General features: G+C 51.4%; 6 protein-coding genes across 6 annotated transcripts; 2 read left to right on the top strand and 4 right to left on the bottom strand.

Moving 5' to 3' along the window:
* Positions 1–659: 659 nt before the first annotated feature.
* Positions 660–2,805, top strand: IAR55_005375 (uncharacterized protein; the record flags this gene model as incomplete). Its single annotated transcript, XM_066948467.1, has 4 exons — positions 660–853; positions 907–1,043; positions 1,094–2,618; positions 2,682–2,805. 4 exons carry the CDS (start codon positions 660–662, stop codon positions 2,803–2,805), a joined length of 1,980 nt encoding a protein of 659 aa, XP_066801035.1.
* A 417-nt stretch (positions 2,806–3,222) lies between these two features.
* On the bottom strand, positions 3,223–6,003 carry IAR55_005374 (uncharacterized protein; the record flags this gene model as incomplete). The annotated part of the gene is made up of 3 exons (XM_066948466.1): positions 3,223–5,573; positions 5,656–5,789; positions 5,867–6,003. The coding sequence occupies 3 exons, from the start codon at positions 6,001–6,003 to the stop codon at positions 3,223–3,225; spliced, it is 2,622 nt and encodes an 873-aa protein (XP_066801034.1).
* A 681-nt stretch (positions 6,004–6,684) lies between these two features.
* Positions 6,685–8,247, bottom strand: IAR55_005373 (uncharacterized protein; the record flags this gene model as incomplete). The annotated part of the gene is made up of 8 exons (XM_066948465.1): positions 6,685–6,708; positions 6,766–6,865; positions 6,921–7,020; positions 7,077–7,119; positions 7,172–7,239; positions 7,298–7,439; positions 7,533–7,691; positions 7,834–8,247. 8 exons carry the CDS (start codon positions 8,245–8,247, stop codon positions 6,685–6,687), a joined length of 1,050 nt encoding a protein of 349 aa, XP_066801033.1.
* A 294-nt stretch (positions 8,248–8,541) lies between these two features.
* IAR55_005372 (uncharacterized protein) lies at positions 8,542–9,853 on the bottom strand (the record flags this gene model as incomplete). Its single annotated transcript, XM_066948464.1, has 9 exons — positions 8,542–8,657; positions 8,737–8,953; positions 9,079–9,149; positions 9,202–9,214; positions 9,277–9,344; positions 9,526–9,539; positions 9,610–9,635; positions 9,696–9,736; positions 9,817–9,853. The coding sequence occupies 9 exons, from the start codon at positions 9,851–9,853 to the stop codon at positions 8,542–8,544; spliced, it is 603 nt and encodes a 200-aa protein (XP_066801032.1).
* Positions 9,854–10,579: 726 nt separating this feature from the next.
* IAR55_005371 (uncharacterized protein) lies at positions 10,580–13,457 on the top strand (the record flags this gene model as incomplete). The annotated part of the gene is made up of 11 exons (XM_066948463.1): positions 10,580–10,775; positions 11,258–11,358; positions 11,438–11,542; positions 11,604–11,669; positions 11,726–11,794; positions 11,854–11,966; positions 12,019–12,156; positions 12,218–12,411; positions 12,465–12,535; positions 12,589–12,630; positions 12,687–13,457. The coding sequence occupies 11 exons, from the start codon at positions 10,580–10,582 to the stop codon at positions 13,455–13,457; spliced, it is 1,866 nt and encodes a 621-aa protein (XP_066801031.1).
* Positions 13,458–13,757: 300 nt separating this feature from the next.
* IAR55_005370 (uncharacterized protein) lies at positions 13,758–16,652 on the bottom strand (the record flags this gene model as incomplete). The annotated part of the gene is made up of 12 exons (XM_066948462.1): positions 13,758–13,856; positions 13,932–14,552; positions 14,749–14,818; positions 14,899–15,002; positions 15,146–15,196; positions 15,256–15,331; positions 15,489–15,568; positions 15,765–15,956; positions 16,118–16,225; positions 16,285–16,311; positions 16,413–16,420; positions 16,514–16,652. 12 exons carry the CDS (start codon positions 16,650–16,652, stop codon positions 13,758–13,760), a joined length of 1,575 nt encoding a protein of 524 aa, XP_066801030.1.
* Between the last annotated feature and the right edge of the window lie 1,226 nt (positions 16,653–17,878).

The following is a 17,878-nucleotide window of genomic DNA, read 5'->3' as shown; positions in this document are numbered from 1 at the left end:
TCAGTTGGCCACTTGAGTCGAATGCGGATACAATCTTCGGATCAGGGGGTCGTCAATTCGCGATACGTAGAGCGAGAGCGGGCCTCTTGTCTACCACTCCTCGCCCACCTGCCCGGAAACTATCGTCATACACGATGACATATACTTCAGTCGAGGGGGAAACCCATCCTCCTTGTTGTTTAGTCATTCGAATGATCCCAACCGATTGATTGAATGTCTGATTGATTCTCACCTTCTCACAGTTCTCCCTGATCGAAACATCACTATCGATCACGATCTTCTCGTTGACGCCAGTCCGATCGTCGGTCAACGCAAATACGCTACTTCCTTTCATCTCTCTCCTTTCCGCTGCCTAGCTGTATTTCTCTCAGATCACCGGTGGTTTTACTATCAGCCCAACTCAGTCCAGACATCTCCGACGTGTTATGGACACATCTACAGTCCCATACGCCGACCCCCTTCAACGACCATACGCGCATCAAGATTCCGAAACGTCAAAAGCCCAGTACCAATCTTTCGCACAGCCCGGTGCGAAACCTCACTGGTTGAACCGACTGATTTCGCCTCTTAGTTCGGTTTCTCCTCCAAACTCTGGTGGGGATCTTCGCGATTCGTCTTCGACGATGTCATCACATATGTCCAATCCCATCCGAAGCGCTATGGGTCAAGCTCCCTGGGGCGGGGCGCCAGACATTCCCCAGCCCCGTCAACCCGCTAACGGCAATGGCGAGGGGGGTAATTCTACCCTTGTTCTGATATTCATACCAGTCATGGTGGTGATTCTTACGGTGTTGTTGGGACTGGTGGTCTTCCTCATTGCTGTACTGTACATGAGAAGGAGAAAGGGGATCAGGTGCGTTCATCTTTCTAGAATGGGGAAGGGTCATGCTAACGAAGTTGTGGTAGACTAACGGAAGATGGAGGACCACTGGATCTATCCAAGGGTGATGGTGTGATCGGGGAAGGTGGCGTCGAAGGTGTCGAAGCTCGATGGCTAGAGACGGTTGATCCAGAGGTCAAGGAAGCGTATAAGCGCGCTAAAGGTGAGTATGCGAAGGTCTGGCGAAAGATCTCTCGCTGATTCGCACGTCAGACTGGCAACTGCAATATCCTCCTGCTTCCGTTCCCACCGACATCACCTTGTCCCAGTTCCTTTCCATTCAGGAAAAGGGCGTTTCAGCTTGGGCGTTTGAGCCAGATTACGAAGACAATCTTTCGCTCTATGTTCAATCAAGAACCGAGATCACTTTCCTGGCTGATGGTCCAGGCATGCCAGCTCGAGAGGGCGGGGGCAACTCCGTGATGGCGAATCTGCCTTTGCCGAAGCTCAACGAGGTATACTACTGGGAAGTCAAGATGTACGACAAACCACCAAATACCGAAGTCGCCATCGGACTCGCTACCAAGCCATATCCCTCCTTCCGTCTGCCTGGGTGGAACAAACATTCCATTGCATACTTCGCTTCAGATGGATTCAAATCGCATAACTACCCCTTCACAGGGTCCTCGTATGGACCACCTTTGGCTGAAGGAGATGTGTTAGGAGTTGGATATCGACCGAGAACTGGTACCGTCTTCTTCACACGAAATGGACGAAAAATGGATGATGCCTATACTGGTTTACAACAACTCAATCTATTCCCCACTGTCGGCGCCAATGGACCTTGCACGATACACGTCAATCTCGGCCAGTCAGGTTTCGTCTTTATCGAAGCGAATGTGAAAAAGTGGGGTTTGGCACCTATGGTCGGCACACTCGCTCCTCCGCCAGCTTACGGAAGTGAAAGAGGATCCATCCTTCTTGATGCGGGTTATGGAACACCTGGAGCGAACCGTAACACGGCCAATCTTGGCGGAGTGAACGCTCTGCTCGAGGCTGCTCGTGTCAGATCTGCAGCTCGACTAGGTACTTCTGCGGGATCATCCACTACGTCACTTCACGGTCGTGCAGTACAAATGGAATCTCCTCGAACACCCAACTCATCTCGAAGACATCGACGAGCGGGAAGACGTGCCGACTTGGCCGGATCCGTTCCCACCGTCTCCAGTCCTCTCCGCGCTAGTGAAGCTGGACCTGGACCATCTACAGTGGGAAGCAGAAGACGAGCACTCGGCCGAGCAGCCAATGATGATGGTGATGGCACAACACACATTTCACCGACTGATACGCCTAGCATCGAAGCGTGTGTGCCGTCAGCTGGAGGGATGGAGTATCTCGATTCGGCAGATGACGGAGAAGATGATGATGAAGATGCCGATTTCTACGACGACGCTCTGACCTCACCCGCCAGAGATCGGGAGACCTCGCCCATCGAACATAATCCACCCACACCTAATCTACTCGACATATCTATGCACTCCCTCAGAAATGGCGGACACTATTTTGGCACCCATTATGCCCATGATGGTGAAAGTGGCGACGGAAACAGAAGTGGAGAAAGCGACGAAACTGCCAGACCGAGTCGATTGACACTTGGTCCCGCCCGTATGTCAAGGACGAATTCCAGCCCGCCTCCTCCCGGCTATGCGCCTTTGGACCCCCACGTTTACGCTTCGGGACTACCGGGCGATTTACCCGAGGAGTTGGTGAACCAGGCGATTGCCGCTATGAGTGAGGGGTGAGTGGCGTGATTGTGATCCCGGTCGAGATTATTAGCTCACCGGTGTATTTGTTCTGAAAGTGACCAAGGGAGTGGCAGCAGTGCGACCGACCCTCAGACGCAGAACCACGAACAGAACTCGAATGAAGGCACCAGGGGTGCATTAGGATGGTGGGGGTTCGGGTCAGGGTCAAGAAGGGGATGAGCTCTTGTTGTACGAATGGAGGTGGGCAACGAGTGCGGAAGATTCTCGCATCAAGTCAGCGGAGGAGGGCCGATGTTTCTATATATTCTTTGTATACCTCATCCAATCTGTTGTCATAACCTGGTTCACCAGGGCTGGACCAGGATTTGCCATTCTATATCCTCTGTTTTGTATTTCAGTACCACACAAACACAAAATCCATGTATTCGGTCAGGTTGGAGATGCATCCTGCACTGTTTCGAAAGGAGTTTATGTTCAAGACTGTTTCGCAACACCCCGGGGCATGATGTTGGCGAAGATTGACCTCGGACACAACCTAATGAGGTGAATAATGTAACATGCATGGTCAAGTGACGTCTCAAGAATCTATCTCACGTGGAGATGTCATGTCGTTATCGTTATCGTCGCGGATCATCATCAAATTGTCAAATCTCCCAATAGGCCGAATCTTCCTGATGCTCCTCCGCCTCCTATGAGGGTACTATGTATGTCCTTCCTATTCTCCTTCTCTTCCGATCGCCTCTTCGCCTTTCTCTCTTTCTTACTCAACAACACTTCGCTATCGACTGCTCCGCCCACTCCTCCTTCCTGTTTCCCACCCTCACCCTCCTTCTTCACCTTGACCGCGGGGGGGTGATTCATCCCGACAATCACGTCATCTTCCAACCCATCTATCAATGCGTTCCAACACTTCTCAAGGATACTTTGCTCTTCCTCGTCCCATCTCCATCCTGTCGTAGCATCCGGTTCGGTCTCTGATAAGAGTTGATGGATCGTTACTCCGCTAAAGAACAAGAACGGTATAAGATGGGTGGGACCGATTTGTTCTACTGATGTTATGCCGCCAGAAGGGATGGTCGGTAAGAGTAACAGCGATTGAGCGAGAAGATGCGTATCGACCATCGTAGAACTGATCTGAGCGACAAGTTGAGCGTTCCGACTTTCCAACATCGGATACAGCATCCCTCCCTCTTTACTCTCACTCTCGCCAAGGCGCGCTTTAGTCCGGATACCCGAATGATCGTGTTTCGTCTCCCTCGACAGATCCTTTCGCCACATGGTGAGAGTTCCGACGGCAGCTCGGAGTACGGCAGTGACTTCATCTCGACGCCATCTGGAAGTCGTGGATTTACCGGCGCCGGCACAGTCGAAGATGCAAGATCGGACCACAGCCACGAGAGGTTGTAAGGATGTTGGAAGCGCTCGTACAAGAGGTGTGTCGGACGATAGTGGGGCAAGATACGCTCGTAATCGTTCCTCGAGTGGTCGAAGACATGTTGGTAGTTTCCCTGTGGACAGCTTTTCCGTCGCCGGTAATTCCAGTTGGTAGGCAATCAGTCGACTCGATGAACCTTGTCGCCCATACTCGGTGACCACTCGGCTCGCAGACAAATTTGAGATGACATCGGTGTCCACCAAAGTCGTGTTGTCGGTCTGAACACCTTCTCCCACTTCCGAGCTGTTCTCACTACCATCTACACCGAGGAGGTTTCGAAGCGCTCGATCTCCTACTTTTGCTTCGTCTTCGACCGTCGAGTCAGCGGTATCGACGGACTCGTTGCCTGCATCCCTTTCCTGCTCTTGTTCCTCCTCCTCTTCTGGCCATCGTAACCCTCCCAATCCCTCGTCCGCGATTCCCCATGCTGCCGCTCTGATCCGTCTGGCCAATTCCGACGTTCTCAGACTTGCTATCGTAGGGTCCTCAAGCACACCCCATAGATACGTTCTATCCGGGTACAGCCATCCGGTAATGACAGTATTCAAATACCCTCTTCTCTGCGCTGCCGCATATGCCATCCTGGCGGCATGAAGATCGTCATCCGCCCCTTCGCCTTTCGACTGCGGGGCAGTCTGACATCCCGTCGGAGTACATTCACCGCAGAAGGGGAAGATCGAGCAGCATTCTCCCCCAGGTGGGATGGCATACTGCAATGCGGCGTCGATGATGATGTCGACCATATCCTGCAGAGCTTGTTCTGTATCTAAGGGATAGACGGTGAGCTTCTTGATTACTCTCTTGACGAGTTCGACAACCTGATCACCTGGATTTGTTGAGCTCTTAGCATTCGCCGTAGGACTGAAGAGTTGCTCTCGTAGGATCCTAGCTGCCTTTTCGACACGTTGGACCGTGTCCAGATTCGATTCGAAGAATTGGGACAAGGTTGAAGTCGGGGTGTAATCGTTTCCGCATAAGGAAGCAAAAAGAGGCATATAATGGGGTGGTAGTCGAAGACGTTGTCTCAGTGTTTGAGGGAGGACCACGGTGAGGACCAGCGTCGGATTGGAATAGCTTGGCTGTGGAAGTAAAGCGGATTGTCTGACCATTGTCGCTTGATTACTCCGTCCGTGATTGACAGGCTGAAAAGAATCGTCTGATGGACTCGAGTGACGACTATTTTGTGCGTTTTCACCTTCAATCCACATCATCATATCCAACGGGACGTATCCTTTGACATTCTCAACCCTTCCGATCATGATCACGAAATCTGAATCTTGACCCAGAACATATCCGCCCAACTGGTTCGCAAGGCTCACGCAGACACCGTCCGCCTCCCCTTGCGGTGCGATGTGAATTGCGACATCGAGACGACGTAGGGCAAACAAGAAGGCGTGAGATGCAAACGGGGGTAGGACCACACGTTGAGTGGTTCGAGAGAAAGATGATGACGATCGGGAGTATTTGGACGTTGTGTAGAACAGTTGACAGGTCAACAGTTGTTCGGAGAACCGTCGTAAGAGCTCATCGTGTTTTTCGGGAGGAGCAGCGCCTGAGAGATGAAAACAGAAGTCCATTAGCTTGATGCTTGACAGCAGTAACATGGCTCTGTGGAGATTGATAGCCAAGCTCACCATCAAAGACAAAAGTAGGTTCTAGTCCAACCTTTCTCCAAGCCTTGACCAACTTGTTCACAAGCTTGTACAACCTCAGATATTCCCCTCCCGAGGTCCAAGGCAAACTATCTAGATAAAGCTTATACACGATCCTGAATTTCAGACCATATGATCAGCCTTGATTCCCATCATCTTGCTCTGGTCATGATCGAAGGAGATCTTGACTCACCCCCAAGCATCGATCACGACGGGCGTCTTGCCCTTTGCTCCCTGCCCATCGACATCGTTGAACTCTGGTAAAATGACCGATCGACATAGCGAGTTGCGGTTCTCCTTGATGAACGTCTGTAGTCCCCTGACTCCCATGGTGTAAAGTGTTGTCGATCGTGAAGAGAGTTCGCTCACTTCCTCTGTTGCAAGTGAAACGGATCGTCCAGGGCGGTATGGCTCTCTGCTTGAATCACAATATTTGTGCCGATATCAATGTCGTGCGAGCTCAGAAGTTCCGGCTTTCTTTCGAATCAGAGTCGGTTTAGAAAGAATGATTCCCAGATGTGTTGTGGACCGCACTCTCCTGTTGACAAGTGGAGTCTGGACCGAATCGAAGGGAGTGTTTCGTTGATCATACAAACGGACAAGAGTGGTATTCGTCTATGTTGTCGCAATGTACCAATCATCTATCATGTCGCCTGAAAGCGAAGAGTTGAGAAAGCAAGGCAAGGAATATCGAGTTCGGTACAAAATGTCGCTATGTTCTGATCGTCGGATTGAATGGACGCTCTACCTCACAGTGGAGGTCGGCATACAAATCATTTGTTCTGACCGGATCCCGATGACGGACCCACACACAACTCGCACGAGTCGATGCATGAACACATTACAAGTACAAACATACGCATACAGATGAGTGTGATGCCAAAATATCTATCGAAAATTGTCTTTGTTCTTCAATCTCCACGAGCTGAACCACGCACATTTGGAAACAACGACGTTGAGGCCGTTCAATCTCACCCTGAACGTTACTATGCTATCTCTCCCATTCTCACTTTAAATGATGTCCCACATTTCCTCCTACACATCACGACAAGAGGCATGAGCTGTGAACGAAGGTGTCACCAGTACACTCACCATAGCGCAACAGAACTTTCCACAAGCAACGGAAGCAGAGAGACTGTAGTCACTGATAGAGATCTTGTGATCGACGAATTGATCCGCAAAGTTGTCGGCGCTAGATTGAGCGACATGGTCAGCGGCTGCTGTCCACTCGAGCAACTTTGGCTCACCCTCGGGCCATAGCACCGACAAAGACACAGACTGAATGGGTCTCGGGAAGTGTAGGGAGATATTGTGAGAGTCGGATAGTGGGTGCATCGGCGGAAAGTGCTGGAAGTAGGGGTATCAATATCATGACTCTCGCTTCAACAGCCTAGTTGACTCACTGAGCTTGATGGTGTTGGTGGGGAGATGATCGGTGATGGGGTTCTGCCATTCTGATCAGTCTGTGACTTTTCATATCGGCAGGAGACAGACCCACCTTGATGACCCTCAACAATTTCTCGCTACCATTCACACCCCTTATAGACAGCTTGTGAAGGAGTTGCACTACGACGTAGATCTAAGATCAGCTCTCTGAGAAGCGATGAGAGACGCTTAAACCCACCCATCAATCCTGAGAATCTCTTGAAAGTTCTAGGTATCCTGACACTGGGGTTGACCTCGATCAAAACTCCTCTAGCGGTGTGGATGTACACCTGCAACAATCCCGCTTTGTTGAGAGGCGAGTCGAGTAAAGTCAAGAGACACTAGATGATCAGATCCTCGATTAGCTGTCTTGAACATACAAATGTAGGCGAGATGGACATATGCATGCTTGGTATACCGGTGAAATCACTCACTTGATGTGTGATATCAGGTCTGGCATCTGCTATATCTCTCCCCGTCTTGGCAAGAATGCCCTGATGGTCGTCACAGTTCAACAGTGCGTACTTGGCCTCTTTCCCAGAAGCGTTCTTGCCTCCTGATCCAGATGAAATGCGATATGCTTCGAGACAAGCCTAGTAAAAGGGACGAAGGGGTCAGCTTCCAAGTCCGACGACCGGGATAGGGCTGAGAACGTTGAAATATCGCACTACTGCCAGGGAGGGGGGGGGGGGGGGAAGGGGGAAATATCGCTTCTATTTGGACCTCTGCGCTCACCTGAGAAAGCACGACGATCAACCTCCTCGTGTTCTCCTTGTCCTCGTTCGTCTTTGGCACGGTAGCCTGCTTGGGTACAAAGTCCGCACGCGGAATCACCCCTCTTCTACCCGCCGGCAGAGGCTTTGTGATCCTTGATCCACCCGAACTTTCCGCAACATTGCCACCTACAGCTTCCGCATCATCATCGTCTACTTCCATGTTCGGGGTCTTGAGCTTGCTGTTGAGAGCACTGGCTACATCGTGGAACGAAGTGGGTTTCGAGGTTTTGGTGGATGAAGAGATTGGTTTGGAAGGGTTGAAGACGGGTGCGGAAGCTGACATCTTGGATGATTTGGGAGGTGGTGGTGAGACGGCTTCTGTACCATTCTCGGATGCACGTCGTTTGGGTGGTGTACCGGATCGATTCGACATCTTGCAGTGGAAAGTAGCGACTGAGCGGTAAGACGATATGTATGATGTCGATACAGAAAAAGCAAGATGCGATACGAGTCAAAGGTGTGATCTTGAATTGAAATTTCAAAGTGAAACCCCTGTGATAGAGCGTGGCGCCATCCTCCGCCCTTCCACACTTTCTCTGCCAGCCGCGCTTAGCATCTGGCTTGCAAACACAATTTTTGATACATCATTCATACACTGCCGAGACGACAAACAACTAGGCCAGAGTGTGTATATCATCGGACTGAATCTATTCTTGAAGCTCATGACTTAACAAGTACAAGCTTGTGGTGTACTCGCTTCATCTCCTTGACCAGATACTCTCACGCCCTTGCTATTAGCAGGTGTACCCCGGATCGGCGGTGGAGCAAGAGGGAGTTTCTTGGCTGCGGGGAGCCTGTCAGCTTGCTTTTCTTCATTCGTTATGACCCGAGACAGTGGCCAAGAGGTAGACATGACACTGACCGATTTCCATGAAAAGCTCTTCGACCCCTTCCCCAGTCTTGGCACTTGCTTCTGAGAACAACAGACCTTCCTCTTCTGCGAATCGTTCTCCTAATTCTCGGGGTGTCTTACGTTGTGACTCGAGATCCGTCTTGTTTCCCACTAACATGATCACGATGGATGGATCCGCTTGTCGTTGAAGCTCCCTTACCCATGATTTGGCCTTTTCGAACGATGTCTGAGGAGAAGCGAGTCAGTCCACGGCCTCCTTAGGTTACTCGACTGGACACATACTTCGGGAGGCTAAGACAGTATCTATCAGCTTCATATTTTGATATCCGTGCCGTGGTCTGCGAAGCTCACCTGCGTGATGTCGTAGACTATAACAGCGGCATTCGAATTTCTGAAATAGATAGGAGCAAGGGATTTGTAGCCTGATAATCCGTGAGGTGAGGGTCTTCCTTCATGGTAATAGGGTACACGTACGTTCTTGACCAGCCTACAGAGAATGGGTTGCTTGGTCAGCTTATGCAGAGATAGACTGGAAGGCAGGAAACATACCGTGTCCCAGATCTCAAACTTGATTGAGGTGGATTCATCAAGCGTTACAGTTTGAGTGAGGAAAGCGGCTAGATCATACGCAGAAAAGACAAATCAGCTCATGATGATCAAAGTGCCCATCGACGAGAGAGGAATGAATGAGCTGTACTTACCGCCTGAAAGGTAAGACGGAACAAAGGGACGATTGACACGGCTTCATTCAGCACCGAGACATCCACATGCTGGACCAAGCCCTGAAGCATTGCTCACCGATTGTCGATTCTCTAAGTAACGATCGGTCCGTCAGCTGCTGATCGTTGTCTTACCAGAGCAGTATCATCCGTGACAACTCACCTGAAGTCAGAGAATTCGTTCCGTACCTATCACCCGTAAGCGCACATCAGCGAGCTTGCCTCCTCGATTGGTATGACAGCACGCACGAATCTCAGAACCAGACTGCTCTTTCCCACTGCCGATTCTCCTGTAAATGCACTGTCAGCTCACGAGTCTGACACGGTAGGTGACCCGTTAGCTGAGCTATGCAGAAAGGGGAGTGCGCACCGAGAAGGACGAGCTTGAATGATGTTGTCCGCGACATCTGGTTGTTGTTGTTGTTGTTGTTATCCTGATGTGGGTGGGATCGACCAGTCCTAGATCCTTCTTCGATGATGTGTGCCTGATTGCACGTTTGGTGGATGATATGTCGTTTCGGAGAGGGGGATAGTTGGCCAGATTGCAACAATGTATAGAACAAAAGTCGAGACTGAGGATTGGAACGAGGATAGATAGAGAGAGGCGGGCGCAGCTAATCAGAGGTGACGCCATCCGACCACCCCTTTACTATCCGTTTGCCACCCGCATTAGCATTAGGAACACCCGTCTCAAAGTTACTAATCAACACACACCGGTCTGATTACAACACTTCTCTAATCACACACGTGGTGTTTCTTAGCGGGTCTGGCATCTTTGTGCCCTGTGAGTTCCCCATCTATCAGGTTATCCATCTCTTTTCCATCCGTATTTGTACCTCCCTTTCTCTGCAAACGATCAATCCGGTATATTCAGCTCTACGACCTTTACACGCAAGCTGGGGGGTCGGCTTCTTCTGAGATACTGACTCTGACTCGGCATCCGAATCAGAAAAGCAAAGGTCCCCACGTCGTCCTCAGATCTCGGACACATCTACTTGAGCTCGGTTGTAGAAAGTCGACTTCCTTTAGGCATCCCCGTCGAATAACAAACAGCTTCGATATAGCTCAGGCAAGCTAGGGCATTTTGAGGATCTATAACAGGTTGAGCTCTCGGAGGGATAGTGGAGACCAATATGGGCAGTTTCCCACCTCCACCGCCGTTCTTGCCTGCCCCACCTCGATTTGATGCTTTCCCTTCCGAAAATGGATACGACTATCGACCACCCTCCACCAGTTACGAAGGTCGAGATGATGGCGGAGGAGCACGACGGGATGCAAGAGCTCCAAGAGGGGGCGGGAACGTGGGCGGTAGAGGAAGAAGTCCCGATGGTGAGCTTTGAACTTCTATCACTTTTGAGCTTGTGAGCTAGTACTCTTTGTGGGGGCTTCGTTCGTCTCTCAATCATCCCCTTGAGCGTTCGTTGAACTTCGATGAGGTTTTCGAGGACTCCCGTTTGTTCGGATACTTTGAAGGCGGATTGTGCTTCGGTAAAGCCTGAGCGCCTGGGGGTCACATCAGTGGAAATCAACCAATCTGAGCTTTGAGCTTTTGAGCTGTGGGCTTTGGATCGGAACCTCGCTTTGTGTGTCCCTGGAGTCACTTTGAGTCAGAAACTTCACATTAACGCGCAATGTTTGCCGCCGTCTTGAGATAGCGGTGGTGGTCGACCCGCACAGACGTCTGCCGGACCTTGCTGCTTTTGGTGAACCGCCCCCCCCTCCCCCCCAGCCCTGGATCAGTCGTGCACTTGCAGCCTCTCGGCGGTGGTCTATGAGGTGATCTAACACGCATGCTACTGCTTATTCGACAGGCCGCGGCAAGCGACGATTGTTTGATCGGGACAATCGCTCGATCGAAGAACGAGTACAGAACGAAAGAGTCTGTCGAACCCTTTTCGTAAGGAACGTCTCGGTATGTCATACATCTTTCGGAACCTCGCGAGCGCGCTCCCGCCGTATTGTTCGTCTGACCTCAATGTGCCTCAATCCAGTATGATGCGAACCCCGATGAACTGAAAGTACAGTTCGCCACGTACGGCGAAATCAAGACATATTATGAGATGGTTCATAACAGAGGAATGATATTCATCACCTACGTGAGAGACCTGAACAGTCGCACGACCCCTGATACGTCAACCGCTGACATATATTCGACAGTACGATCTCCGGGCCGCAGAACGGGCTAGGGATGGCATGCATGGCCACCACATTGGCAAGAGATCGGTAAGACCTCCGAATAAGGAAGTATGCTGTCCACGCTCACGATATCTCGGCGGTAGATCGACGTCCATTACTCTTTGCCTCGAGCGGATGATCAAAAAGGAGATTGTGACAGGGAGAAGAACCAAGTAAACTCTCTTCCAAAGTTGGTTGATTAGTACGTCAGCTGAGACTTACACGCAATTAGGGCTCGATCCTGGTCCATGTGCACCCTCCCCGAGTGATCCATGAGAACGAGGTGGGCAGACTCGGGGAGCAGTATGGCGAGATCAAGTCGGTCAGATCTGGAAGAGAACCTGCGTGAGTGCCGTCACAAATCAGGTTCCGACTAGGCTGACTGAAGGGCAAATAGTCAGAAGATAGTGGAGTTCTACGACAGTCGCGGGGCGGCCCTGTTTGTGGATTGTATGCAAGGACAGTCGGGTCTCGGAGGGACTTTGGAGCTACGTTTCGTCTGGGACGAGTTAGATAACCAGCTACCGCCCCCTCCGTGAGTGTTCTTGAAGGCAAACGCACCTTTTTTGGGCTGATATTCATCGAAATGTCCACAGAGCAGCTGAAAGAGGTAGAGAGTCCAGCGTGTCAACAAGTGACACAAGCTTTGGAGCAAGATCGGCAAGACGTAGCGGCGAAGGCCCAGGATACGGTGACGTAAGAAGTGGTAGAGGCAATGGTAGAGGTCCTCCTGGTGGCGGAGGTGGGAGAGGACGTGACAGATCTCCGAACCGAAGAGTAGACGGACGAGGTAAGTTTTCGAAGCCAAAAGTCTGTCGGTAGTGATTGATCAAGTGGCCATAGGACCTTACCCCGGTGGCTCAAGTCTGCCGCCCCCTCCTGGCCGATACGGAGACGCACCTCCATCCGCACCTGTATGTCTCACATCGAAAGCGACACCTTGATCGGTGCTAATCGTGCCTCTCAGCCTCCCGAAGATCGTCTTGAACAAGCTCGCAAAGTGCAGCAGGTGAGACCGCGTTCCATGAAATCAGCTGTAAAAGGCTCAAACTGATAGGAATTTAGCTTCTTGCATCCCTTGGTGGAGGTAGTGGCAATCCGCCTAGTAATCAGCCCACGCCGCTTGCGTCCCGACCTCCTGTCGCTCCCCCCCTTCCGCCATCAGGCCGAGGGCCTTATCTTCCCCAGCAGGATTCTTATCCTCCTCGTTCTGATCCTTTCCCGCCACGACGAGAGTCATACCCTCCGCCGCGAGATTTGTATCCCCCTCCACGAGCGGAGAATCCGTATCCACCTCGTCAGGAACAGCAATATCCGCCACGACCAGACACGCGCTTCCCCCCTCGTCAGGATCCGCCGTACCCACCCCCCCGACAAGATCAGCAATACCGTCCACCACCGGCTGGCAATGGGCAATATCAGCCCCCGTCTCAAAGTCCGTCCTACGCTCCGTATGCGACCCCATCAGCGCCACAGACGCAGTCTTCCTTTCCTCCGGTTGTTCCAAACATGCCTCCACCTCCCACTGCTTATCCTCCTTACCCCCCTCCTCCCACTGCTCAGCGTCCCAACTCTGGTCTCCCCCCGGATGTTCTAGGTATGTTGCAGAGGAATGGTCCGCCACCTTCCAATGTGGGTCAATATGGCGGCCTGCCTCTACCAACGGGGCCTCCTGTTGGCATGGGAGGGTACGATCCTAGACCGAATGTCTCTGGAAACCAAAGTCAAGGGTATGCGCCACAGCAGCAAGGTCAGCAAACGAAAGATGTCGGCTCGTTGCTGGCGATGCTTGTGAGTGGGCGACCGTTGAGACTATTGGTTCAAACCATTCGCTGACATAGTCGAATAGAACAATCGATGAGATGAGAAGGCGCTAAGAGGGCGTCCAGCTTATCGCGTGAATCAGACGTGTGGAAGCGATAGTGAGCAAAATTACTTGGGTCAAAGACCAGATGCCATGCATAACGTGTGCGAAAGCGAGCGAGAACAATTGAACAAGTTTGAACGGACACCAAGAACGCAAAGTTCATTATGGACGGGCACAGAGTCAAGGGGATATATCGTGATTGATTCGCGGGGAACATTGAATAAGGTACTTTGGCGCGATCGTGGAAAGAATACGATGCCGATCCTGGCTTAGGTCTTTTCGACGACGGTGCTAGTGACGACCACGATGTTGAGGTCTCGAGGCGGCGCCGGTGCACCGATATCAGCAGGGGAACGGAAGGCGTTCAACTGGATTAAGAAGAAAGGTGTATCAGCCTCAAGCCTCACATTTTCGCATATCCGACAACGACGAGGATGACTCACGAGTCCAGGCTGATCTCTCTGCGCTGCCAACTCGTCCTCACTCAGAATCCTCTCTCCGCCAGTCGGAGCGAAAGGAGCATCCAGAGTGATACTTTCCATTGAGATCGTCGAGTTCTGACCATGTTTGTCTTCATCTCCTCCAATCCCTTCTTCTTCATCATGATAACCGCCACCCTTTGAGATGCTTCCTTCGCATTGTTGATCAAAGGTGCCTCCTCTCGGCGTCGATTGCATCTCCAAATCATCCTGAACCTTCTTACCACCATGATGATGATGGTTGTTGCTGCCAATCGCCAATCGATCGTTCAAGATACCCCAGGGAGAAGGCGAACCCCTCTCCCTGTCTCTGGTGGTTTTGAAGGTAGATCGAAGAGGAGAAGAAGAAGTGGAATAAGGATTTTTGGATGTGGAATTGAGAGACGAAGATGGTGTAGAAGGTAAGATGTCCATTCGATCGTCGTCGTGTGCTCTCTGACGAGCACGAGTACGACCACCACCACCACCACCACCACCACCACGATCGAGATGACAGTGTGCGGGATCTTGGACCGGTCTTCGGACGAAGACACCTCCAGAAGAGGAGACGCCGGATCCGTTGCCGGTGTTACGAGGGAGGAGGATCTGTGTGAGGTGTGTGAGGTCAATAACATTTCATCAGTGAATGTCTGCCGAATGCATTTGTGCCAGTGTTCGGTCGGGTTCAAACCCAAATGACTCGTTTGATGTGGTCCGTGATTTGAAGGTATGTCAAGGACCGCAGGCGTATCTTGTTCTTTCTGATCGAATGGTGGATGAGGCAGAAAGGTTAAGGACTGACCATGAGAGAAATGCCGTTAGACACAAAGATGAAGAAGAATCCAGCGATGTAGAACAAGTCGAGCGTGAACCTGTGGACCGCATCCAAGCGGCACAAGATGCAGGTGGTGTCAGTCTCCGAGGGTCGGTCAGGGCGACACTTCCCACTCACGGATGGGCGTTGACTGGTGTATGTTTTGTGAACCCGTCTCCTGACACAGCCAACAGCGATACCACGTAGAGACATCGGAAGAGGGTGCGCATCTCGTTGAGCTCCTGGATGAACGAATGAATACCGTACAGTAGTAAGCGATCTTGCTTGTCGGTTTCTGATCGAGGCTGTTATACGGTATCACCGGAGATGGCTGCTCTGGGATGGATCCGCTGCCACGACCTCATCGATGAACTAAACGGCTTACCTTGAAATAATGCAGTCGCGCAATGACATCCGGGTTAGCTCCTTGTCGTTGCTGTTACGTACGCCCTAGGTAAGCTCTCGTCGTTTGCGAGCCGTACGTGAGACACCCACAGACTCCCTGATGAAGCCGGGGAAGACGGCGATGAGCCACAGACTCCCTACGAACAGGACGCCGGCGATGCTAGCTCTGCATAAGGGACAGTAGTAAGCGTGAACTAGATAATCAGCTCCACACTTGTTGATGAGGTTAGGTCATACAGGAATGTGATGGCGATGGAGAGAGCGTGTGTGTGTGTGTACACATGAGGTGTCAGGAGGCAGATGATTGTGGCATTGAGACATACCCTGCGAAGATGAGATTCCTCTCCATCGATAATAAATCGGTAGTATCGATATTGGTCGCTCCATAACAGATTATTGTGATCTAAATTCGACAGTTACGCCGTATATAACTCACGAGATCAGTATCTGTGCCAACTTCTCGCATCGTTCCCCATCATACTCGAGTCACCCATTCATTCCACTCCTCGATTCACTTCTTCGTCGATGCTTTGCCGTGCCAATATACAGTATGGAGACAAGCGCAAGCACATGTGGCACCTTGGCCCGACCCCACTCACCGCCAGACAGACCCCGACCCAGATCTTCATCTGTACGCTCTGGAACCACGATTTGCTCTCCCTCCTCCTGATGGTGCTGATCAGATATGCCCAGTAGAGCGTCTCTTCGCAATTGATCCAGAGCGAGACGGAGAATGCAGCGGCGAGGATCTGGTATGAGGTCGAACCGAGGGACTGACGGTAAGCCGACCACTAAGAGGGGGGGGGGCAGAAGGTCAGATCAGCTCTGTGTGCACCGGTCCGTGTCGGTCAAGGGACAAGGTGGGTTGCTTGAATCATGCAATTCACGAGGTAAATGTCTGAGAACAGGATTGGATGCAGAGGGAGTGAAGAACCACAAGTCTCCCACTTACGGTATGATACGGGGCAGGTAAGATCTCTGTCTTGGTATCGGAAACGTTGACGACGACATACCATTCTTGGTATTTGATATAAGTAAGCATGACGGTGTAAATGCAGAACTTTGCGGCACCGTAGGGGATCAGTCAGCGTCCATCCGGCTAACACGCGATGGACTCACGAAACAGAGGACAAGTATGAACATCCACTGTTGAAGCGCAGCCACACGTCAGACGGTCATCACCTCACCGAGTGGAGTGCTGACTGGCAACACTGTACGCCGCGACGACGGAGAGAACTGCAACTCACGACGATAACTGCGCCAAAAGGACGAGATCAGCCATGGCTCGCTGAGATCAACTCATCCCTGGCGACGGTGATGACAGAACAGTCATCCCAGAAATACTCACTCCATCGGAAAGCGCTCTTACGTTCGAAGAGCAGACATCGTCCCTTGTCGTAGCAATAGATATGCCAAGCAGTGAAACATGTGCCGAGGATAGTGATCAAGCTACCCAAGAACTGAGAGGTGGGAGTCTCGTGGCACATCGCTGGGCAAGGTCTATTGCAGGCGACAGAGTACGAGGAAGAGGAAGCGAACGATCAACTAGGCAGTCCCGACACCTGTGGTGGTCGTAAGTGAACGAATCCTTGCCGTTTGATCTCCCCGAATGAATGGAGGGAAATAGAGAAACGATACGGGAGACAGATTATAGTCGATCTCAGAGTGCACTTTTATAAGTCTACATTTCTTCTCATCTCATCTCCCTCTCACGCTCCACACCCCAACCTCAACACGTCAAAGATGATCGAGACCCTCCCCTATGAGATACGCAAGTATGGTGGTCGGTAGCAAAATTTTTATTGCTCTCTCTCTCTCTCTCTCCTCTCAGCAGAGATCCCTGATGGCATACGATCAGTGCTCTTCGCCTCACAGCATTCGCGACGTGAGACCAGTTCTATTCTAGGAAAAACCGAAGAGTGATCGACTGGCACTGCGGACGGCCAAGAGCCACTCACACTTTACAGCTTGCAGGACCGGAGTAAGGATGAAAGTTTGTTTTTCAGGTTCTCTGACATGATACAGTATTTCACACCCTCGTGATAGCTCCTCGAAAGCCACGAAAAAAAATGGAGAGAAATTCATTCATTGAAAGCCATGAAGGCATGAAGAGAGGAGGGAGCAGAGGAAGAATATTCAAAACGCCACTTCCGACCTCCAACCCCCTTGGTCGATCGGAGCGGCGTCGTGTTTGAGGGTGAGTGATCGGTGCGTCACTCCGACACCATGTGAACGCGAACTATCGTTTCAAGTCAGATTTCACATTTCAGACATGTCCGTTGGGCGAGAAGAAGTTTTTGAGCTGCGATGCGTAAGTTAAGCCTGTGGATCCCCAAATGGAACCCGGTTGATGATCAGTAACGTATATCGAGGTTGTGGCGTTCTCGCTGGAATAACCCTTGGACGGCCGAGGATCAATCGGTACACCTTCGACCATGGGTCTTTCACGACGAACTATGTGGCGATGCTGCGTGCGATAGCAGCGTTCCGCCATCGATAGACACGACGGGTGAGATGAAGTGTTGATTAGGGATCATGAAAGCATGGACAATCGAAACCCGCCGGATCCAATTCCATTGACGCGGTCTTAGCTGTCACCGGTAACTTACTTCTCAGCCAGTCGGATTCAATCTACGGTGTGTAGAACGCAGCGATATTTCCCCCTCAGCGTCGGTCACATACTGTCCGACAGTTTCGATCCGATCAGACCCGT

Source organism: Kwoniella newhampshirensis, chromosome 11 (assembly GCF_039105145.1).
Source record: "Kwoniella newhampshirensis strain CBS 13917 chromosome 11, whole genome shotgun sequence".
Classification (NCBI taxonomy): Eukaryota; Fungi; Basidiomycota; class Tremellomycetes; order Tremellales; family Cryptococcaceae; genus Kwoniella; species Kwoniella newhampshirensis.
The sequence above is the reverse complement of the archived record's forward strand: the minus strand, read 5'-3'. Positions and strand labels throughout refer to the sequence as shown.